Source organism: Andrographis paniculata, unplaced genomic scaffold (genome assembly GCF_009805555.1).
Source record: "Andrographis paniculata isolate CXL003 unplaced genomic scaffold, ASM980555v1 Contig69END, whole genome shotgun sequence".
Classification (NCBI taxonomy): Eukaryota; Viridiplantae; Streptophyta; class Magnoliopsida; order Lamiales; family Acanthaceae; genus Andrographis; species Andrographis paniculata.
The window spans coordinates 5,982,584-6,008,586 of NW_026137605.1; the positions used below are offsets into that span (position 1 = coordinate 5,982,584).

General features: G+C 32.2%; 2 protein-coding genes across 12 annotated transcripts; one reads left to right on the forward strand and one right to left on the reverse strand.

The window, feature by feature from the left end:
- The first annotated feature begins 13,811 nt into the window (after positions 1-13,811).
- On the forward strand, positions 13,812-19,640 carry LOC127263563 (protein-tyrosine-phosphatase MKP1-like). 11 transcript variants are annotated; one of them, XR_007841526.1, is made up of 6 exons: positions 13,813-14,098; positions 14,682-16,598; positions 16,707-16,835; positions 16,921-17,038; positions 18,379-18,503; positions 18,632-18,964. XR_007841526.1 is itself a non-coding variant. In XM_051292661.1 (2 exons), the coding sequence occupies exon 2, from the start codon at positions 14,714-14,716 to the stop codon at positions 16,526-16,528; it is 1,815 nt and encodes a 604-aa protein (XP_051148618.1). In that variant the 5' UTR covers positions 13,812-14,098; positions 14,682-14,713; the 3' UTR covers positions 16,529-17,776. The 11 variants fall into 11 exon arrangements, 1 of the variants encoding a protein (XP_051148618.1); XR_007841525.1 differs by having other exon boundaries at positions 18,421-18,503; XR_007841528.1 differs by lacking the exons at positions 18,379-18,503; positions 18,632-18,964 and adding an exon at positions 19,020-19,640.
- LOC127263564 (probable protein phosphatase 2C 14) lies at positions 19,189-21,076 on the reverse strand. Its single transcript, XM_051292662.1, has 5 exons — positions 20,511-21,076; positions 20,285-20,446; positions 20,037-20,210; positions 19,781-19,960; positions 19,189-19,713 (listed from the first exon to the last, which is right to left on the reverse strand). Exons 1-5 carry the CDS (start codon positions 20,880-20,882, stop codon positions 19,252-19,254), a joined length of 1,350 nt encoding a protein of 449 aa, XP_051148619.1. The 5' UTR covers positions 20,883-21,076; the 3' UTR covers positions 19,189-19,251.
- Positions 21,077-26,003: the final 4,927 nt, after the last annotated feature.

Genomic DNA, 26,003 nt, shown 5'->3' on the forward strand with positions numbered 1-26,003 from the left:
AAGTATATATAATATAATCAGATATATCGTATATGTTTGTATTAAGGTATAATATATATAAGAGATTGGTGTGGGGTTCACTCCACCAAATTTTTTTTGTCAATTTTTTTGATTTTTTTAATTAAATTAAATTAATATGTATTAAATGCTATTAAGTATCATAATTGATAAAATTATAATTAATACATTTTTTAAAATAATAAAATAATTGATTTAATTTTACGATTAAAGTAAGTTATAATTTTGTCTATTTATACCCTAATTAAGAGTGGTGAAAATGTAATAATTTTGAAATATAATTTTAATTATTTTTATTATTAAAATAATTATATTGATTTAAAACTATCGTAATTATATTTTGTAATCTTAATATATATTTTAAAACACCAATTAGCCTCATAATTAATAATTTTGAAATTTTTATAACTAATATTAAAAAAAAAATCAATTCATTTTCAAACATGCAAATTAATTATAATTATATTAGTAATTAAAAAAAAATTCTCTTTTTTTTTAATTTTTAAATAAAAATATATATTCTAACTATTTATAATTAATGCATTACAACTTAATTATTATCAATTAAGATATTATTATTATTATTATTATTATTATTATTATATCTAATATATTACAATTAAATAATATTTGTTTTAAATATAAATAAATTTATTATGATTGAAGTTTATCGAATATTAAAAACGTATTAATTAATTTCAGCATTTATGACGAATTTGATAACAGCCCTCGTTTGAATGCCTATAAAAGACCATCTCTTCACTCTCATTTCAATCATACATCAATCTCTCATATTCTCCATTTTTTTCATTTTTCGGCAATATTTTTTCAGCGAATTTCTAATTAATATTCCAGTAACATCTCATTCCCATAGTCATCCCATATAATTTTTTTTTCCTCACATTTTATCATTGGAATTCCAAAATATTGAGGTGTCATCTAATCCGAAGATGATGCGTCGTTTTAATATATACTTTACTTATACTCTTTTATTTTACTTTTATTTTGTATTGTATATAAATAATTTAATATATTTTTGGGTTTACAGATATTTTTGTGTTATTTATTTTTATGTAATTCATATATTAGTTTATATTTAATAATAAAATTATAATTAAAAATTAATTTATTTTTATTTATAATATTAGTTATATTTAATGATGGTCGATTACCGATTATTTTGACTCAGAGGTATTGATCGTCCCGACGCGCAGAATCATTTCATTACCCCATTTCAAATACATTTCAACCTTCTTTCTTTTCTATTTCTTGGAAATATTTTTTCCATGATGTTGGCCTTAGCCACTCAATACAGTTTTTTTTTTTTTTTTTTTTCATTTTAGTTTATTTGAGTTTCAAAATATTTGGACTATACCTAATCAAAGAAAATACAATATTTTAACGTATAACTTATAATATTTTATATTTTTATTGTTTTGTACTTTGTATAAATATTTTAATATAATTTTTTTTGTATTATAAATATTTTCATGTTATTTACTTTTCAAATATTTTCTATATTAATTTCTATTTAATAATACCATTAAAATAAAATTGATTTATTTTTATTTATAATATATGTATTATATTATTCATATTTTTATATTTATATTAAATTTTTTGATTTATTTTAAATAAAAATATAGATATGGATGATTTAATGAAATTTTTATAATTTTATTAAAAATATTTGTGTATATATAAGTTTTCAATAAATCTATGCCATTTTGTTTTATTTTTCTTTATTTTGGATATTTTTATTAAAATAAATTTATATGTGTTTTTGTTTGGGGGTTTGGATTTTGAGTTGAGATTTGAATAGTAAAAATTTTAAATTTGAATAGTTGTATGATGTGATATAAATAGGTATTGATGTGATGTTTTGAATGTAAAATTAATTTTTAGTATAATATAAAAAATGAAAATAAGTATTTGATTTGATGTTTTGGGGGAGAAAAATGAGATGAATAGTATACTTAACATCCGATCCCCCGAACAAACACAACCGGATAATTAATATACCATAATTAACATATTTAAAAAAACTATAACTAACACAATCAATAAATAATTTATATATGTATAAGTTGATAAAATTATTAAGAATATGATATTATAATGTATATATAGAATACTTATTATTTATTTTAAAATTAAATAATAAATTATATTTATATTTATATTTTAAAAATAAATTTGCTATTATACATGTATTAATTACATAACTACTTATTACAGAAATTTTAATTTTTAATTTTTTAAAAAAAGTTTAACAGAAGCATAAAGCAAAATTATAAAAACATTTGATGAATAAAAATATAACATATAAAAAAATCGTGCATCGCACAGGTTTCCCACTAGTGCATATATATATATATATATATTAGAGAGATAAAGTGAGTATAATATATAGAGAGAGACGAATGAGTTGGGTGTTTTAATATTATATATATATATATATATGTAATGCGCGCATATGGATGTATGTAGGCAAGTATATATGTATATATATTTATATAAAGAGATGTGAAAGAGAATCATAGAGATAAGTGAATTGCTTGATATTTATTGTTCATACACAATACAATATTATCTCAATTTATAGGGTAATTAGTCGACTAAGTGTTTGGTTGGAAGCACACCAACCAATTCTCCAACCACAAAGTAATACGTAGTCCATTAATATGCATCAACATCGTCGCCTATGCTTTAGAATGTGTGTTACAATACTGCCCATTGATACTTTTATACAAAGAATGTGTCTCGTTAAAACTTTAATATTAAAAACTTTGTAGAAAAAAATCATAGTGAAGGAAAAAAGAGTACACAATTCCTTTATTGATTTACTCTCCCTATTTGGACTTGAGATTTTTAAGCCGAAGCATTATAATTCCTTTCACCAATTTGTTGAATATTGTTGTCGGTAGGGCCTTGGTTAATAAATCTGTAAAATTGTCGGATGATCAGATTTGTTGCATATCGATTTCACCATTTTTCTTAAGATCGTGAGTAAAGAAAAAAATTTGTGAAATATATTTTGTTCTATCTCATTTAATATATATGCCCTTTAACTGAGCAATGCAGACTGCATTGTCTTCGTATATAATTGTTGAGGAACTTTCATTTTCCGATATTAATTCACAATTCTTTCAAATATAATAGGTCTTTGACCTCAGTCAAACACATTTTTGACTGGCTTCATGGATAAACAATATATCGACATGATTTGATGATGTGGCAGTTATTGTCTGTTTTGTGGATCTCTAGGAGATCAGAGTATCGTAACATGTAAATATATATCCGATTTATAATTTTGCTTTATGCGGGGCAGACAACTACTGAGCATCAACATAGCCTAATAACTTGTGTCGAAAATTATTCGAACAAAATAGGCCAAGATCACTCGTCCATTAAAGATGGCGCAAAACATGCTCAATCACATTCCAATGTCGTTTTTGTAGAAGACAAACTAAATTTGGCCAATTAATTTACTACAAATGCAATATCTAGCCTTTGTAGTATTTTTTTGGTACATGAGTGCACCTATTGGACTAAAATATGGTACTTCAGGACAAAAAATCTCTTCCTCATCTTCTTTTGGTCTAAATGAATCATTATTAGGATTAAGTGACCTAACTATCATGGGGTACTCAATGAATGTATTTTATCCATATAAAATCGCTTTAAACCTTATGGGTATAAGCAATTTGGTAAATAAATATTCTATTATTCACATATTCAATTTGCAAACCAATGCAGAACTTTGTCTTTCCAAAGTCTTTGATTTTAAATTCTATTTTCAGATATTTCATAGCTAATTGAAGCTCTTTAGAAGTCTCAATAATATTGAGATCATCAACATATACTGCAATGATCACAAATTTTGACCCATTTTTCTTTATGAAAACACATTGACATATTGGGTCATTAGTGTATCCTTTTTTGGTTAAACACTGATGAGACGGTTATACCACATGCGTTCAGACTGTTAAGTCCATACAAAGACTTTTGTACTATGATGGAATAACATTCTCTGGGATTTGATTTGCATGCTTCAAACATGTTACGTCTTTCAAAGATTTTCATGTAAATACCATTCTCCAGTAAGCCATACAAGTAAGTAGTGACTACGTCCACAAGGCGCATATCAAGTTTTTCATGCACTGCTAGGCTTACGAGATATCTAAATGTGATACCATCCATAACTGGGGAATATGTCTCATCATAATCAATCTCAGGTCTTTGTGAGAATTCTTGGGCTACGAGCTTCACTTTGTATCGGACAATTTCATTGTCTTTATTTCTTTTTCTCACAAACACCCATTTGCACCCAACGAGCTTAACACCTTATGGTGTTTAAATTATAGGTCTAAAGATATTTCTTATGGACAGTGAGTCTAATTCAGATTGAATCGTATCTTTCTATTTTGGTCAATTGTTTCTTTTTTGACATTCATCAATTGATGTTGGTTTGTGGTCCTCGTAACTTTTCATTATATCCAGTGTCATGTTATATGAAAATGTATTATCAATTACTATTTTATTGTGGCTCCAACTTTTATTTGTAGTGGTGAAATTAATTGAATTTTCCATTAATTCATTTTTTTTCTAAGGTAGGCACTTTAGGAGCATCATCTTCAAGGATTTGTTATTTACTACTACAAGTTGTTTCAGGGATTGAATCATTAATCAATATCCTTTTATTTAGGGGATTCTTATCCTTGGAACCTACAGGTCTGCCACGCTTCAGGCGCGTAGAAGATTCATTGACACTTTTCATTTGTCCTCTGGAACATTTATTTTCACCGATGCATTTGCTACACGAATATAAGACCTGGTGACTCTACTAGAGTCATTAAATGCATCCGGTAATTGATTTACAATTTTTTGCAAATGTACAATTCTTTGTACTTTTAATTCACATTGTTTTGAAAGAGGATTCAAGAAATTCATAGGTATTTTCTAAGAAGTTTCTTTTTTTTAGTTGATTTTGTTCTCTCCCTAATATCAGGAAATTTGTCTTGTAAAAATGACAATCTGCGAATCGCACAGTAAATAGGTCACCTGTCATAGGTTCGAGATATTTAATTATCGATGGTGATTCGTACCCGACATAAATTCCCAAACGATGTTGGGAGCTAATTTTTGTATATTGAGGTAGTGCAATCGGCACGTAAACCGCGCATTAAAAAATTCTCAAATGAGAAATATTGAGCTATTTTCAAAACACTAATTGTGTTCAAGAGTATTTCTTATAATTTGTCGGTCTAATTCTTACAAGTGTTACTGCATGTAATATTGCATGTCCCCAGGCAGAAACGATGAGTTTGGATTTTATCAATAATGGTTTAGAAATTAATTGCAGTCTTTTGATAAAAGATTCAGCAGGCCATTTTTTGTGTGAACATAAGGAACAAGATGTTCAACAGTTATTTCCAAAGTCATGCAATAATCGTCAAATGCTTGTGATGAATATTCACTAGCATTATCGATATGAATTTTCTTTATTGGATAATCGGAAAATTGTGCTCGCAATTTAATTATTTGTGCAAGTAACTTTGTAAACGCTATATTATGCGTACATAGCAAGCATACGTGTGACCATCTCGTTGATGCATTAATGGGCACCATAAAATATTTAAATGGCTCACATTTTGGATCTACAGGTCCACATATATCACTCTGAATCCTTTTTAGAAATGATACGGATTCAGTCCCAACTTTGGTTGGTGACAGTTTGATCATCAATTTGCCTTGTGAGCACGCAGCACACGCAAATTCATTCGAATTCAAGATCTTTCAATCTTTCAATGAATGACCAATGGAGTTTTCGATTATTCGTCTCACTATGGTATTTCTAGGATGTCGAGACGATTGTGTCAAATCAAAAATTCATCTGATTGTGTAGACTTTTGGTCTACTGCATATGTTTCAACGGCACTTATTTTGGCATAATATAAGCCAGATGATAATGAGGGCAATTTCGCAATTACACACTTATTTCCATTGATGATTTTTGTAATCACCAAATATTCATTATTTGTCTCGTTCATTGTTTCAATATGATATCCGTTTCTACCAATATTAGTGAAACTCAAAAAATTTCTTCGAGCTTTACTCGAGAACAATGCATTTTGTATTTCAAGTCTTATTTCTTCGAGGAAGCAAATAAAGGCTCTTCCGGAGCTTTCAATTGTCGCACTGCCACTTATTGTCCTGATTTTTGATATTTTTAACTTCAGGTGAGAGAAATACTTTTTGTATTTACATATCGTGTGCGTAGTCGCACTATCAACTAGGCAAATATTGTCCTCTTTATAATGTTTATTTTGACACATGAAATTCATATTCTTTTTCGAATAAAACAAACAAAATGACAATATATTGATATAGCCAATAAAATACAAAATGATACAAAAAAAAAAAAAGGTATTACAAAAAGTAGAAGGGGTACAAAAAGTACTAAAGTAGTAAACTATAGAATCATTTGCTACCTTTATGGTCCTCAAGTAAATCTGTTGTATCAAGATGCATAAGATAGTTTTTTTAGGACATCATCATATGTGTCATCATTATCCTATTCAACGAGATTTACGTCAGCATATATGTTTTTCAGTACGTCATTATATTTGTTATCATTATTTTGTTCAGAGAGATTTACGTCAGCAGATGTACTTTTCCCTTTTAGCGAGGCCTAGTACAGATCAACCAAGTGCTTAGGCGTTCTACAGACGCACAACCAGTGTCTCTTTGTGCCGCACTTGTGACACTTATCTTCATAATTTCTTTTCTGCTCGTCATTCTGCCACTTCGGGGACTTATATGGTTTTTTGCCATTATTTCAACGAGGTTGGAGACGGTCGCATATTTTGCCTCTGTCATATATCTTTAGCCTTTTGTTGTTTTAACGGCCCGGATTTGTAGACTATACCGCATTTGCTTCATGGAATGGGCTGGAACCTATTGGCTTGGATGCATGATTTTTAAAAAACAGTTGGTTGTTTTGTTTTACCAACAAAAGATAAGAAATAAGAGCTGAATATGTTCTGAAGTCTTTATCTCGATACTGCTACTGTAAAAGCAGGTTTGAGGCATGGAATATGGAGAATGTTTTCTCCATCACGTCACTATCATTACTATTCTCGCTACATATGTTCAACTATGAAGTGATCCTAAACTTGGCGGAATTATATTCAATGACTGATTTAAAGTTTTGCCACCTCAAATTGTGTTATTCGCTTCGGGCTTTTAACAGTACGATCAACTTCAGGTGATGGTATCTTTTTTTTTTTAAATTTATTCCACAAGTCAAGAGGATTCTTGACCGTTATATATTCTATTTTCACCCATTCATCGATATGATGTCGGAGGAATATTATTGTCTTTGCTCAAATTTGATTGGTGGCATTATTGCCTCTCACAATCATTTCACCTACGCTCATCGATTTCAGATACATTTCAATATCCATAGCTCATGATAGATAATTTTTCCAGAAATGACAAGTGGGAAAATTTCTTTTTGCAATGTTAGTAGCCATAATAATATTGAAATATACTTACCGTACCAGAAAAATGATCATACTGATAACATGTTATAAATATTAATATAAGATAGCACATAGAAATATTAATTACCCCTAGTATTAATCACTATTTTATATATTAGTGTACGTAGGTATATATAATATAATTAAATATGCTGGATGTGTTTATATTAAGGCATATAATATATATATATATATATATTAGGATAGAGTGATTATATATATATATATATATGTAATATGTGTCTGTGGATGTATGTAGGCAAGTACATATGTATATGTATTTATATGGGGAGACCTGAGAGAGAATAACAAAGAAAAAATAATTGTTTGATATTTATTGTCCATACACAATACAATATCATCTTTATTTATAGAGTAATTAGCCGACTAAGCGTTTGGTTGAATACACACTAGGGGTGTCAAAATTCAACCCGATCTGAAAAACCGAACCTGTTCGACCTGAAAATTTTTAGGTTTGGGTTTGGGCATTTCGGGTTTGAAAAAAATCGGGTTGACCCGAATCCGAAACAAAAAACATTCGTGTCGTGTTCATGTCGGGTTTCAGGTTGACCTGATAACCCGAAATAAAAATTCAGGTCAAATTTTGGGTTTCGGGTTTCAGGTTGACCTGATTTTTTTGTTTTTTGTTTTTAATTTATAATATTTATGTTATATTATATAAAAATTAATATTAAAAAATAAATTAATAAAATATAAAAAATAGAAAGAAAATAAAAACCCACACACAATTAAGAAAAAACAGAAAGAAAAATTAAAAAAATACAGACACACTACGCCTACCATCCACCCAAATAAAAAACCATACCAAGAAGAAGCTGCCCTGCCGCAGTACCGCGCGAACGCCAATCAAAATTGAAATTTTAATTTGAAAACATTATTTTTCTCTCAAGGTTTATACGGCGCCGGAGTTCATTTGGAGTAATTAAATTTGAAAAATTGTTTGTTCAAGCGGTTCATATCTTCCGGTAAATTTTTATATTTTCTCATCTATTCTATCTTTTATTTTTTTTTTCTTTTCCACCTTCAAAATATAATTTATTTATAGTTTAGTTTAAAGATTTTGGAATTTTTTATAAAAAATTTGAATGTATGAACGATTTGCAATTTAGTTTTGATTTTTAGATTTAAAAAAAAAAAATCATATTACTAAATTTTAAAAGTTTGTTTTGATTTTCAGATTTTAAGCTAGGCTATTGAAATAATTTTTTTAAAAAAAATTCTTGAGTTTTTCCGTAATAAAAAATTGTTTATAAAATATAATGAACATTAAGATGAAATATTATCTAAAATGATGTTTTGTCTGTTTTAGTTGTATTTTTATATATATAATCAAATCTCTTTTTCCTCATATTTTTATAGTACTGTCATTATTTAATTTGGTGTTTGCATACTCTGGATGTGTATATTATAACTAGTAATAAAAATTTGTTTATGTTATATAAGTCATTATGAACTAAAACGAAGATATTGCGATTTTGGATGATGAGGATGAAGTGAGTATGGATCCCCAAGCCACTTTTTTTGGATCTAACTCTACAAGTCAAGAGACCGATCGAAAGAAATTAGAAGCAATATCGGGTTCCAAACGTAAAAGAAGACTAAAGTCTAAAGTATGGCAACATTTTGAGTTGTTGCCACAAGAGGAGGGCAAACCATTGAAATGCAAGTGCAAACCATGCGGTCATTTATTAGGGGTTGATTCAAGAAATAGTACCAGGTAACTTACAACGTCACATAGATAAATGCTCAAGGATATTATCTAAAGATATTGGTCAAACTTTATTAGACTGTGGCAATAATAGTCTTGGTGTGATGACACAAAAATTTGATCAAGAATGGTTTAGAGAGCTTCTTGTCTTAGGCATTATCAAGCATGAATTGCCTTTTCAGTTTGTAGAATATTAAGCATTTCGATCTCTTTTCATTTATTTGGAGCCACAAGTCAATCACATATCTAAGAATACTGCTAGAGCCGATATCATTAAGATGCATAAGACTGAAGCAATTAGACTTGGTGAATAGATGCGTGCATGCTCTAGTAGAATTTGTTTTACATGTGATCTATGGACTTCTATTGCCACAGATGGTTATCTTTGCTTGACAGCACATTATATTGGCGATAATTGGGTGTTGCAAAAGAAAATAATCAATTTTTCTTATATGCCACCACCTCATTCGGGCATTGCTTTATGTGAAAATTTCTGGCTTGTTGGCTACTTGGGGTATTCATAAAAAAGTGTTCACTATTACACTATATAATGCATCAGCCAATGATGTATTTGCTGAAATTTTTGGGAACATGCTTTCTTTGAAGTGAAAACTTATATGTCGTGGTGAGTTTTTGCATGTTCGTTGTTGTTGCCATATTATCAATCTTATTGTGCAAGATAGGTTAAAGAATGTTGATGAATCAGTTGAAAATATTCGTGAATGTGTCAAATATGTGAAAGGGAGTCAAGTACGGAAGCAGAAGTTCTTAGAATCTGTTAATCAATGTTCACTTGACTCTAGGACTGCATTACGACAAGATGTGCCGACTAGGTGGAATTCTACATATTTGATGCTTTCATATGCCTTGTATTATAAGCTTGTCTTCAATCACTTGAGGTTAAGTGATTCTAATTTCAAGTATTGTCCAACATCCGATGAATGGACAAGGATTGAAAAATTATGTTCATTTATAGAAGTTTTTTATGTTGCATCAAATATATTTTCTGAGGTGAAGTATCCTACTGCAAACTTGTACTTTCATTTCGTTTTCAAGATTAAGGTCACACTGTATCAAGGGTTGTGTAGTGATGATAAATTCTTGAAGACAATGGCATCTCGGATGTTTCAGAAATTTGACAAATATTAGAGTGAGTACAGTACTTTATTTGCTATTGCAGTAGTTTTTGATCCTAGATTCAAATTGAATTTTGTGGAGTTCTCCTATTCTAAACTTTATGGGCAAGACAAAACAAAATTTGAAAACGTGAAATCTAAAGTATTCTCTATGTTTGATGAGTACATGAGTTTTTCTAGCAAATCTAGTGCTTCTACATCTAGAGGAACTTTAACTCTTGAGGAAAATATTGATGCAGCAAAGAAAAACGATCATATGGACATTTTAAAGGTATTTTTATTTTGAGTTTTTAATTTATTTTTATGTTTAATTATTGCATAATAAAATTGTATATTTAAAAAAATTAATGTATTTGATATTATTCATAATTACAGAAATTTTGTTCTTTCGACCTTTCGATCCTTCAAAATAGTGAGCAAAAGAATGAATTGCAGATATATTTGGAGGAACCAAGAATGATTCTATATCATTCCATTGATGTTTTGGACTATTGGAAAGTTCATGGTTGTAGATATCCTGAACTGGCGAAGATGGCACGAGATATATTGAGTGTACCGATTTCTACTGTTGCTTCAGAGTCAGCATTTAGCACCGGTGGAAGAATACTTGATCAATATCGCAGTGCAATGAAACCGGATGCAATTGAAGCATTGATTTGGTGCAAAGATTGATTATTTGGAATGAAAGGTTTGATTGGAAAATGATCGGAGGTGAGAGTTCTCATTTGTGAGTTTGAGTGGGAAATTTGATCGGAGGTTTGCGGTGGTGGAACGATAGCGGGCAACCGGTGCTTAAGGGCTTTCGCGGTAGGCAATGGTCGGAGCAGATTCACCGGGCGGTGACCAGATCCAAAACTCACGTAATAGTTAGAAGAATGAAAAATTGATTGGGGTTAGAATAATGAAAAATTGATTTTGTTCGTCTCCATCGATCTCATCTATTAATTTTGCTGAAAGATTCTAAATTATTTTTTACGTAATGCTAAAGCGAAAGAGAAAGGATGATGGACGACTAAGATAGTTATATAAATTAGGAGAATTAGAAAATTACTATTAAACCCTTAAATTAATACAAGTCATTAGATTAAAAATTATTATTCAATGACTAATATTCAATTAGCATAATACTGAATTTTAATTATCAGCATGTAGCTTCAGCCTCGTATATATGCATATATATATGTTGCAAATTAATTACTAGTCTTTCACGTGAGTACATCCATATTACAAACTTAAGGTTAAAAATATTCACATATTATACATGTATAGCCCCACTCATGGGATGTATATAGACAAATACATCCGTATTACAAACTTAAGGTTAAAAATGTCTTTTAAAAAATAAAATTTAGACAAATATATTATTTTGCCCCCTCAAATTTATATTTATTGTTTGTTGCCTTATTTTTTTATACAATTTTTAATATAAAATATTATTTTTATATTATCGACACTATTTTCTATATTTCACATAAAAATTACATCAAATTAAAATATTAAACAAATAAATTTTGTTAATATTTTTTTATTCAAATTTATATTAATATATAATATTTTTAATTATATATTATATAAATAAAAAATATAATTTTTTACTCTAAAAATTTTTACAAGTGTCTCTTTGCATTATTTACTAATTTTTCTTTTTTATTTATTTTTTTTAATCACCCATTGTATTAAGATAAATAAAAGAAAATATAATTAAAGTAATAAAAAAAACTTAATTGACATAATTTTTACAAAAAAAAAATAAATAAATAAAATTTGAACTGTCGATTTGAATATAATATCGACGATTAATAATTTAAAATATATTAAAATCAAAATAATACCATAAAAGATTGAAACAGATTCCAAAGCTCCACCCCTAACTTCAGAACCTAGTTCCGTCATGGTATAACACATATGAGTAATGTGTAGTATATATTTATTTAATTACCAATTTAGCTTCACTCATATTTTGGTTTATTCAAATATTCTTTCATATTTTCGTTTTTAACTTCATTAAACTTAGCTATGTGAAAATCAAATCCAACTCGAAAAATTGAATCCGCTCCACCTGAGAATTTTCAGATTCGGGTTTAAGTACTTCAAATTTGCAAAAAATTGGATCGATCAGAATGTGAAACGAAAAAAATCGTATCGTGTTCAGGTCGAATTTCAAACTGACTTGATAACCTGAACTATCAAAATCAAGTCGAGTTTTGAGTTGACCTAAAATTATTTTTTTATTATTTTAATTTATAATATCTATCTTATATCAAATAAAAAATAATATTAAAAAATTATAAAAAAGAGAAGATAAAAACAAATAATTTTGTGTTTCGTATAGCACCAAATAAATCATAAAAAATAAACAAATATAAAATATTTCAAATTAAAAATTATAAACCCTAAACACTAAAGTGTATTTGTTTTGTATTTTGATTCGAAAGAAATTTAGAGAATTATTTAAATAATATAAAAATAATAAATGCATATATAATACTAATTTTTTTTTTTTGAAAAATATAAAGAAAAAAATTACATAAAAGACAAACCCGGACAGTCCTACCCTACAGGACCCACTCAAAAGCCAAAACAACACTAATCTATATCTTTTATATTACTGTGGTACAGAAGAAACAAAAATACATGCACGCGGCTCGTAGCGGTGGAAACTCAAAAATTAAAATCCCATTTCTCTTCCAAATTTCACATAGAGTTTATGTTTATAATGTTTGACTACTATTTTTCTATCATCATAAATTTTTATTTTTAATTTAATTTCTTTTTAGATTTTTTTTTTGGTCTATTTTATATTGAATTCGTGTCGAATTTGTTTGAATTTTGAGTGATTTGAAGCTAAATTAGATAGACTTGAACTCGACTCAAAAAAATTTATATGATGTTCAAATCTAAAATTTTAAGTCAAATTTTTGGTTTGAATTGACAATTTTTTTATTACACTCGTAATTCAACGCAACTCAAAAACACTAATTGACATATCTAATTAAACTCAAAATGTTCTTATACATTTTCATTTTACACAAACTTATTAATTTTTTTTTTTTCTGCAGCAAAAATCTTTTTAAGAGAATACATGTCAACTAAAGACAGTAATTATTAAAATATTCTAAAATAATTTAAATATAATTTTTTTAAAAGTTTAACAATTCGGGGTCGGTGTAACCGGACTTGAATTTTATAGATCTAATAGGTTTTTCAATTAGATTAGGCTAGCTTGGCCCAAATATTTTTTGGGTATATATTTTTTAGTCCATATCCATATTTGTATTTTTGGATATATTTTCAGACAGTGTCTTTGACAGTAATTTAAACGTTGAAATAACGACTGAATTGTCACCCGGCCAAGTTTAGCAAACGTACGAAATTGGCTTCTTGAAAGGAGCAGTTGGAATGACAACGGGGCGCTTTGACCACATGTTCAAGATCTACAACTACAAGCCTGCCTGCCTGCCAGACTCTGTTCACTTGCCTTCCTTCGTCTTCTCATGTTTGGCTTGCCTGCCACTCCACTCCACTCAGTCACTGCCGCCCATTCCATTCCATTCCTCTCAATCTTTCCGCCCTGCCCACTCGGTCACTGCTGGTCTTTATTCAAAGGATCGTTTCCTCTCACTGTTTACTGATCAAATGTCTATTGCTTCGCCCAAGCGGCTAATCATGTTAGTAATGTCTTTTCTTTTCTTCCTTTGATTTTTGGGGGTTGTTTGTGGTTATGTTTCTTTGTTACATTTTAATGCATATGAGTTTTTGTTCAATCTATTTCTTCTGTATTTTCCCCCCTGCTTTTCACATCGGTGTTGGATTGGAACTTTGGTCTTCCTGAATCTTGTTTAGTTGGATTTTACTCGGTCGCTGTTAGCGTCTCTGAGTTGTGTCATCAACGTATCTTTCAGAAGACGGAATAACAAATCCCCAAATCAAGGGTTTAGGTTTGAAATATTGGTTGAATTTGTTGAATCGTGGTTAATGAATTCTGAGGATTTTGAATATGATGAATGGCCCGCTGGGGGTTGTGCGTGTTGGTTTCCTTGCAAAAATCTCGCCTTAAAATCTTCAAATAGAAAAATTCGTGTAATTGTTTACTTCCATGGCTTCACGCTTTTGATTTGATGTTTATCGCGGGCGTCCAGTTCTATAAGTTAGAGTTTCGGTATGCATTTGTAATTCAGTTGATGGATATCGATTTTCCCGGAACCCTAGAATTCATTTGAATATTTTGTTTTGGTCTCAATGCGTTTCCAGTGTTGTTGCAGAGTGGATGCATAAGCTTTGAAATGTTTAAGGAAGACGAGAAGGATCAGGCATCCGGTGGAAGTTGGAGGCCATTCACGAGGTCTGCATCATGGACTGAACGTCCACCAAGAAAGTCTAATTCCAAACCGAAGTTGAACAACAAAGCACGAGCCTGTTTGCCACCGCTTCAGCCTCTTTCTATTATCAGACCAAGCATTGATGAATGGCCTAGAGCCGGGTGTGATGATCTTGGCATCTGGCCAAATCCTCCAACACCTGGTGCAAATCCCAGATCAGCGATGCCTCAGGAGACTTCAATTTCAGAGCAACATCCAAGAGAATTCCAATGTCAGAAAGACAAACTTGCTTTCTTTGACAAGGAATGCTCAAGAATTTTGGATCACATTTATTTAGGAAGTGATGCAATAGCCAAGAATAGGGAAATTCTTCGCCGGAATGGAATCACCCATGTGCTCAACTGTGTGGGATTTTCGTGTCCTGAATATTTCAAGAACGATCTTGTGTATAAGACACTTTGGCTACAGGACTGCCCTTCGGAGGATATTACTAGTATTCTCTATGATGTGTTTGATTATTTTGAAGATGTTCAAGAACAAGGTGGGCGCCTTCTTGTTCATTGTTGTCAGGGGGTGTCTAGATCAACATCGTTGGTCATTGCATATCTTATGTGGAAAGAGGGACAGAGCTTTGATGATGCATTCCAGCATGTCAAAGAAGCCAGAGGAATTATAAACCCAAATGTGGGGTTTGCTTGTCAGCTTTTGCAGTGCCAGAAGCGTGTACATGCCCTCCCTGCGAGTCCAACTTCAGTACTTAGGGTGTACAGAATGGCACCTCACTCGCCATATGATCCCCTTCATCTTGTGCCAAAATTGTTACGTCAACCAAGCATGGACAGACTGGACTGCCGTGGAGCTTTCATAGTGCATGTTCCTTCAGCTATATATGTATGGATTGGGAAGTATTGCTCCAAGGTTATGTCAGACAATGCCAGGGCAGCTGCCTTTCAAGTTATCCGTTATGAAAAGGTCCAGGGTCCTGTTATAACTGTTAGAGAAGGTGAAGAGACGCCAAGATTCTGGGAGGCGTTTAGCTACGGAAATGATTTAGCTGATTCGTCTAATGTAAAGTCTGGGGAAAGGAGGTTCTTTGTAGCCTCTGCTAATCAACATGTTGATCAACTGAAGCTTGATGAGTATGATCTGGATTTTGAAATTTTTCACAAAGCCCTTGCTGGTGGGGTAGTCCCACCTTTTCCATTGTCAAGATCAGCAACTGAGACTTGCCTTCCTGCCATGGAAAACAGCTGGGACAGATTGAGAAGAAAGATTGCCAATAATCTTGCAAAAGAAAATTTTCTCTGTACTAAATTGGGATCTAATTCTCTGCAGATACATGATGGCCTAGAGAATTTGGGTGCATGTAAAGAGCTCGAAAACAATGTCTCTCCTTCTGATTTATCAATCCCCTCGAGTATTCAATACAATGCCCCAGATTCATTTGCATCATATGTAACTGGTGGTACCTCAGATTGGACAGAAGGAAGATCAAATCCTGATCGCCATCTGAATACTTTGCTTTCTCGCTCACCATCTTTCAGTTTGGTGGATTCCTTTTCTTCCTTTTTTGTTAGTAAACAAAAATCCAATTTGACATCGCCATCTATTTCACCTTCAACATCTGGTTGTTCAAGTTTGTTTACCTGCTCACCCTCATCATCCAACTTTTCATTTGTATCAAGTCAGCCATCACCAAGCCATCTTGATTCCAGAGATACTGATCCTTGCAAAAATGATCCTCCAGTGGAAGGTTCTTGTTTTGTAGAAAAAGAGTAAATATGTGCTTCATACTGTGGGCCTCATTCAGAAGCTGCAATTCCTTCATTTCATGTTTCAAGAGTAGCAGGTTTGTGTTCTTCCTCGGGGAAATTTCACAATTCCTTATAGAGTGTAAAGGGACAATGCTTCGCCCATGATGCTACCCTTCATTGATTTAAAGTGTCTTAACTTACAGAACTTCACTAAATACTAAGAGATGATGTAGGGATGGATGTTTGGTGCAAAGACATGAGTCTTGTACTATCTTCCTGGATGGATGGAGAAAGTCTGTTTCTAATGCTGGAGTTTGAACATATTACAACATGTATGACATTTTTCATCATCCTGAAGATGACATGTCTGATGAAATTACAGAAGATAACTTCCTCTATTATTCAATGTACGTATAGGGAGTAATGTGTCATCAAAAGGAAGACATAATCATTTCATCTGAATGACATCATTCAATGTGGAGACAGTTGGCCCCAATCTTCCTGCTGATGATTCTGGGAAAATAATGAAATTAAGGTACCTATCTTTCTGCTGACGAGACAATTTTGCCATGATGGTTGAACTGAAAATCTTATATGCTTATTCGTGTGCGGGAATGGAATGAATGTATTTCTATAATTCAACAAGGGTAAATTATATAACAATCTCTTGTGTTTTTATTAAAATATGCACAAAAAATTACGTTGTATTTTATTTATTGCGTGAAATACATGTGTGTTAATTTAAAGTTTGCACAAAACATCCTCTTTAAAATTATAAAATGAGAATTAATCAGTTATTTATTTATATATTTATTTTATTCAAAAGAATTATTTAAGATATTTTATATATATCTGTATACATATATTTTTATGACGTGGGGATCTGCAACTGCTATTGGGTAAACTCTCAGTCGAATCTAATACCCTGCAAACTAGGCTCGACAGCCAAGTCACACAAGGCGAACCATAAGATATTTTATCTCGTTTATTTGTATAAAATTTAGGGTATGTTTCTTTTGATGGATTTGGAAAAAACTTTGATTTGAGTTTGGTATTAAAATAATGTATGATATGATTTTTTGTGAGAGAAAAAGAGTATCTTTTTTGAGAAAGCGCAGAAACCAAATAGTAGAAACCTAGGCTTTGAGGACAAAATAAACAAGCCCTAAGTATTATAGGGTTCATACGAAAAGGATGTTTCGTGCAAACTTTACATTATGCAATAAATAAAATATGAGATTTTTATGCATTTTTACTAAAGCACTTTTATAATTTACCCATTCAATAATGGGGTACAAACTATATATCTTAATGAATATGCATGCATGAACTGCTGATGAAATATGTCTGCTTGGCATTGTGGAGGTATGCATTTGTACCCTAAGCTCTACAACTCATGTCTTGGTAATATTAGTACCTAGCTACAACAAACAGGCCAAATTTTGAAGGCAGCACATTTACTAGGCAGTTCATTTATTTCTACAGGCAGGATGCTAGACTGATTCAGTGGTTTAAATTATGTCTGGGACATGCATGCTTGTCGGAAAAGTCCATGGCCACACAGTTTGTTTCTTTGTTGTCTAAAATCTTATTGAACTCTTTATGCATCTCAGGTCTTTGTGCACAATGGTAGATTTTTTCGGTATCATTTGATCCCCTTAAGGATTAATATGCCTCTCTAATAAGCTGGATGTTGAGTTACCTATTTCATTATATTGATGTTGGATGAGGAATAAGCATATCCTTCATGTGAAGAATTTTAAAATATATTGGTCGAGCAGCCTACCTTGACTGACTAAATCTGGAAGGCACATTATTGTTTTCTGCTTTTCTATAAATCACCTATTGATAAACCTAATATGATATATATGTGAGGTGGCATACTTTGAAGCAAAACTAAAAGGTGATCTCAACCAGGTCTGGGTTGCAAGTTTACTTGTTCTGCTAAAAAAACAAAAAAAGTCTCAATGAATGTGTTGCCGAACACCAAAATAACATGCGTAAGTATTCATAGTTACAAGCCTTTTCCGTGTTGTAGAGTTGTTTTGATTACTCTTATGATGATTCCTTTTGAGTGTATGGAAGGAATGATTTTGTCACGATTTTGTCACATTTACTGATGTTTCAGATGGTTGAGGAAGGTGAAGAACCAGGTGGCTCCCCTATTTATTGTTTAGAAATATATAGGCACAAAAAACTGGCTGTGCTTGTAATATCCATGGAGGGGGGGACCTTATTGAATTCATTAGAAGGTAACTTAGGTACAGATGGGGGGGTTAAGTTTCCCTATGTTGAAAGAGAACAAATTTTGTAAATCCAGTGATAATTTACATAGTTGCACGGCAATAGGTCTTCCTATCCTCTATATCTTCAGGTGTTGTCATAATTTAGAACAATTTATTGTGTATTTTTATCAATCATCACATCATTCGAATATGATTATATATCGAAATTTCCATCAGCTTTGTTTCTTCTACTACATGAGGTTTTTTGTGGAATCGAGTCATTCTTGGCAGGTGGTTTTCTTCTTGTTGTTGGAACTGAATTTCAAGATAACCGTCCTCCTTTTTATTTCATTTGTACCGGACATCAGATGGATACACACAGCCAGTACAATTGGAAACGCCGCATCACCACTCACTGTTGGGTTGTCGTTATTAAATAATAGTGCATAAGAAAGCTCGGAAGTGAAGCTCTTCTGTAGCAGTTGTGTAATGGTTTATGTGAGCTTGTTCTTGTGGATCGGATTCATGAAGGAGTTGCTGTTGCTGCTGCTAAATCAACTATCATGACTGTAATATCGTCCAAACTACCCCTACTCACAGCAAGATCGACAAGCTCCTTACAAGCTGCGCCTAAAAGGCCATGGCCACCTCCATTGACCACTGCTGGCTTCTGATTCTCATTCCTGCTGGTTTTTCTCATCATCATCGTCTTCAGTTTCTTTGCCTCAGAAGTTCTCCTGGTCTTGTGAGGAGGAGAAGAGCAGGATGGTTCATCGTCATCATCATCTTCTTCTTGTTTGTTTGGGCTTTCCCGACATGGTTTGTTTATTTTCTGGCACAATTTACTACTACGGCCTTTTGGATGGAATATCCTTCTCTCTGATTTAACCAAGGAACAATATTTTCTGCTGCTGCTGCCTATGTTCCACTGAGATTGAGACTGTATTTGCTTTATCACAATGTCCACTGCTTCTTGATTGCCAACCTACAATGTCATCCATCCATCACAATACAATACACAGGCATTGTTGTGTTAGAGTGAGGTTACCTACCTCATCCCAGAGCCCATCAGATGCTAAGACCAAAAACTGCACTTCTGGAGTCAAGTGTAGGATCCGTGTGTCGGGCTCTGCCACCACCCAATCTTTGAGATGAGCGTCGCCGATGCCTCTTGAAACAGCCAGCGTGCCGTGAACTCTCCACATTCCGCGATGGAACTCCACATATCCACCCTGTATTTGAATTAATGAAGATGACGACGACGATGATGATGATGATGATAAGTAGAGTAGGATAGTAGAGACAGACATTTTGTTGAATTCTTGATCTCTCGGCCTCCCGCGATGGCCTGTGATCGGCTGTGAGAGTTTCTGCCACACCATCTCTCCTACACACAACAGCTCTGCAGTCACCCAAGTTTGAAACCATCATCTCCCTCTCCCAAATCACTGCTGTCACACAACATGCACCACTACCCCACCCCTGCACCCCACCAAAATCATTCATACATAATCATATCATCCATAACAATTTGTAGACACAGACAATTTAATTACCTGTTTCAAGAATTCCTCGTCTGTTTTCAGATACCCTATCTTAACACCTTCCTCTTTTGATTCACCTTTTCCCAACATTTCAAAAATGTTGAGATGCAAATTATCTGCCACAAACTCCGCGGCTTTGCCTCCTCCATGCCCATCATACACCCCAAAGAATACCTACACTTTTTTTTTTTATAAATTTGAAGTCGAAAACAAGAACAAACAAAAAAGGAACACAAACCTTATCTCCGTTTGAAGAAGAAAAGATCTTGTGGGCATCTTCCATGAACTTCTTCTTGCCCTTGAGGGAACAGACACCAAACCCAACCCCAGAATTAGAACCAGTAAAGCAGCAGATGGCGCCATCGTTTTCACTCTCAATTTTCCCCTTGAAAGCGTCCATAGAAATTTCTCGCAGAACATTAGGGATCTCGATCTTGAGTGGTCTCTTTCTCTTCAAACCATTCGCTGTGCCTTGAAGATTCTTCGAACTATCATCAAACAGAGAGAATGCCAGAGAAGAAGAAAAGCAAGCGGCGGCGGTGTCAGCGGGGAATTGATTCATTTCTGGGCATCCGGAGCCTGCAACCAAGATTGGTTCAACCTCTGCCATGGAATCGATCTATCATATGATTAATTGGTCAAGGAGATGTGAATGCTTTTTAAGTTGATATAGCGAGGGAGCGAGTGGTAACGGCTAGAAATTTGGTTGGGTCAAAGAATTTACTCTTGGCAGTTAAGGGTAGGGTGCTTTGATGGCGTCAAAAGCTGATGGTTGAAACTTTGAATGTCTGCTCCGTAGCCGTTGAGCGACGACACATACACAGACAGACTGACTCGAGTGGTACCACACTTCCCTCGGTTGTATTTCCAATCGTGTCATCAATTTTGGTAGATAAATCAAATTAAAGGTGTGTTCTTGTTTGACTTTTGTTCTTTCTCTTTTTTAAAATAATTCGTTGTTCACTAGTATTTAATTATGGGTTGGTTTCATTTGTATTTTGAACTAATTGTTTTACTGTTCAGTCCCTTCAATTTCCATTAAAATATTACTCTTTCGTAGGCATACAGGGCATGTGCGATAAATAAAAACTGATACGACTCCTTCTTCCTAAACACTCTGCAATATATATATATATATATTTTTGTATTTCTTAAACATTCTGCAATATTTTTAAAATAGAAAATAATTAATTATATTTAATTTTTACTTCACATTTTATCATCTTGCATCATCCGAATAAAAAAAAAATATATACATTTCTCTTTTCATAACATCACATAATTTTTAAATTATCCTACTTAATATTACCCGCCTAAAAACTCAGTGCCCAAAAAAAATATTGTACTTTGTTTAAGACGGAGGAAGTATTACATTAATAAATGTAAATGATTTTATTTTTTTTTTGTATAGTTGAGTTAGATAATTAAGAATTGAGAAATAAATCATTTCATTCTTTGATTTTATTTTCATTATATAGTAATTTGTATATTCATGCAATATATTATTTATTTTTATTATTTTTATATTTATATATTATTTAATTTTTACATTATATTACTTCAATCTTACAACATCATATTTAATTTATTATTCAAATATTTATTTTTTAGTAGTTGTTAAAAAATTACACTAAATTTTAATTTTACAAAACATTGTACTCCCTCCGTCCCGTAAAAGAATATCATTTTTTTTTTGTCTATCTCAAAATAAGGATATAATTTCCTAATTTAGTAATTGTATTGCCTACCTACGCAATATAATTAATACCTTTACAATTTCTAATATATTACAAAAATATAACACAATCTAATAGGGACATTTTTTTTTAACTATAAATCAATATAATACTAATATTAAAAAATTTACGTACAAAAAGCAAATAGTGCTCTTTTTTTGGAGTATCTAATCTATTATTTAACAAAAAAAAACACCAAAAATATTTTTTTATAAATTTTCATTCGTTAAAACTCTTTCATATCCGATTAATCATTTACAGTATTATTAGTCGATTCATCCAAATAGTTACATTTTTTATATATTTCAATTGAATTCACTGTTTACCAAACAAAAGAAATAAATTTCATTTTCGAATTACTTTTAGCAATTTCATTGTCTACTCTAATTTTTCTACCATTTTATTTTTTGTACCAAATATGTAATAATTATAATAGCAATTATTTTAAATAAATATTGATTTTTATTTTTATTTTTATTTTATTAAAATTAATAATAAGATAAATTTAATAGAAAAATAAAAAAATAGATAAAAAAATATATATTTAATAAAATATCAATTTAAATTTTATAAAATAACTATTCATTTTATTATTCAAAATTTTAGAGTTTGATTATTTAGTGGAATAATTTTTAAAAAATAATTTCTTATGTAGATATAAAAAATTATATAAATAATATAAAAATATTGAATACATATAATATATTATTTTTTTGAAAAAATATACTTTTAAAAAGGGTAAACTGTTTTTTTTAGTCCCGTAACTGGACCATTTTATCATTTTAGTCCTGTAAGTGGAGCCTGTCACAAACTAGTCCCATAAGTGAAATATTTTTTATGTTTTAGTCCTCCGGCACCGGAGACGCCCGCGTGGCTCGCCGGAGGTGATGTGTCCGCCAGGTGTCCCGCCAGGTCAGCGACACCAGGCGGACACGTGGATTTTTTTTTTTTAATTGGATCAAATAAAAAAAGTATAAATAAAATTTAAAATAAATTAAAAATAAGTTTTAAAAAATTTAAAAAATAAAAAAAAAGTAAAAAATCCATGTGTCCGCCAGGTCAGTGACACATGGCGGACACGTCACCTCCGACGAGCCACGCGGGCATCTCCAGCGCCGGAGAACTAAAATAATAAGGGGATTCAATTACGGGACTAAAAAACAATTTACCCTTTTAAAAATGATATCTTTTTATAAAAGACACCCTTAAAACCTGTAGAGAAAAAAAATAATAAAATAAAAAAACAGAAACGCACACACCAAATCCTAATTATAATATATTTTCGGAAATATTTTTAATATTAGTATAATGTCAAAAAGAAATTATGAACAATAATTGCATTTTATTTGTTGCGTTAAATGTTTGAAATATATTTGTTTTGTCATTTTCCTTATTATTATTCTTTTACTAAATATACAACCATAAAGCATTACAAATACTTTTAATTTAAAATATACTATGTTGGATTTAAGATCAAATAAGTATATCGAACATATTGTTAAAGTTATTATTTTGTTCAGTCATATCATTTTAAGTGGTGTAACTAATATAATTAATTTTTGACTGATGAGTTTGATTGTTATTGAATGAAAATGCAACTACCCATGTATAATATTATTATTTTGGTGACGTGACAAATTAATAATATTAATTAAAGGCATAATTGTAATTACAATTATGTTTGTCTTATTATTTAAATAGGTCCTCGTGACAGAGCGTCGTATATAAATCTGACTTTCCTTATAGTTTCTACTTCTCACCCATCAATGATAAAAGAAGCCGACGCTCTGATCTTGGAAGACGAATTCTTTTAATCACTCAAGATTTGCATTTGACTTCATCTGACTCTCCATATTGTTTCTACTTCTCAACCGTGAAGGTTGAGACTACTAAGACTCATGTTCCAGTTCCAGCTCCATTACCTCGAGCTCGTCCTAAGAAGACTTACTTCTTTTACAAGAAAATTGGACATGAGAAGAAGAATTGTATTAAGTTTCACGGTTGGCGTGTGAAGAAGGGTGCTTTCTTACTTTTGTTTGTTCTGCGGTTAATTTAGCTTCAGTTTCTCGAAACACTTTGTGGTAGACTTTGGATCAACTACTAACATCAGTATTTCAATGTAGGGTTGTCTGAGCTACCGAAACTCAACTGATGCTGAAAGAAACATGTACTTTGGAAATGGGGATTCAATAGAGGTGGAAGTCGTGGAAATTTTTAAGTTGTTATTGAGTAAAAGACATTTTTCTTGAATTTTGAGAAACTTTTATTGTAAGATCATTTTGACGGAATTTGGTTTCTATTTTTTATTTGGACAAATTTGGTTATCATTGTTCTTTTGGAAACAATAAAGTTGAGTTGTCTTTGAATTCATGTTTGGTTGGTTTTGGTACTTTTATGGTGAATGACAACTTATATATACTCGACATTCTAAAAACAAAAAAAAAAATCCGACGCAACCGTATCTAGTTTTTTGGTATTTGTGAGGCGGGTGCTAACTCGGGACAGACCCTAAAAAAGGTTAGCAAGGAAAAGAGTGCCTAATGAAAAGAAGCGACTTGAGACCAAGTAAATTGCTAAATCTAAGTGTGAGGAAAGAACGTAGTTAGATGGGGAGACTGTGACATACCTACAAAGCCAAGAGAAAGGCGGTGTGCTTGCGGTCGGCTACAGGGATCCTTTCCGCCCCCTGCTGGTCGATTATGAATTTCGTCCAGCTCCATTCTTTGACTCATGCCAATGACCACCCAACGTGGTCTGCTGCGGGCTCTTGTCCATCCAAGGAGCCCGATACCGGATCCTCATCCACGATGGGAAGGTGGACGATCAGGGCCACGTCCATCAGGGTCAGGCCAATAGGGCCCAATGACAGGAAGACACCCGTTTCCGTAAGCCAGAAGGCCGCCATGGCCAACAACACCTTCTCGTGCAGATGGAAGGGAAGGGTGGAAAGGAAGATGGCTTGGTCAATATGTTGGCGTTTCCATTGTTCCTGGAAACGTTCAGCTACCCTAGTATACCAAGTGCGATAGGGCTCTTTGGGATCGGTTAAGTGGGTTTTAATATTGTCGTTTATACGGACGGAGTTATAAGCAGGATTGTTAATGGCTAAAGGATTTTCGGCTCCTAGCACTTCCCTCATCCAATTGAAATCCTCATAGGTAGTGCAGTAGGGACGAATGGTGGGGGTCAAGACTTTGGATGATATGAAAGAAATTTATGGGTCGGATCCATCGACAAGTAGGGCTGGAACACATTGGTTGTCCATTGTTAAACTTTAGATGTGGATCGAAAGAAATTTAGAGAAAGTGAAGGTAGGCAGATAGAACGAAGAGATCGAAAGAAATTTGGAGAACGTAAGGGAAAGCAGATAGAACAAAGAGTTTTATTATTGAAGGAGATATATAGGTAATGATTTCGAAATGGGGTATTTAAAACCCCATTGATGGGACCTGAAACGGCGTCAGAAAAGTACTGTCACTAAGCTACATACTCTCAAACGTCTTATCATACGGCGATCGAGAAATGACGTTTGGAAGTCAGGTGGCGGGAGCAAGTTGTTAAGTATAAAAAATATATAATTAGGGTTTTGGCTCAAAACAAAAGAAAAGTGGCCCATCGGTGGGCCAGGGATTTAGATAAGGGCGTCGGTCAGTTCAGACTGGATTGGGTTCGGTTGCTAGGCAAGAAAGCACACCCATTATGAGAGAATAAGGCGTCGGTTGCAGTTTGGATTGAGCCGAGTTTGTTTGATAAGCAGGGAAGCACACATGTTGTGAGAAAAATGGGATGGTTGAAGTGCACAACCGACAAAAGCGGTTAGTAGTCGGTTAAGGGCACGTGTCGTCAAAAGATTGGCTTCTAGGGTTAACTGATAGAAAGTTTGGTAACCGATTTGGCGACGGTTCAGGGAGGTTCTGACTGCTCAGGGTAGTTTTGAAGAAATATTTAATATCCTGGGAATAGGGGAAAAAGACATCTTCAATCAGTCAAAATTA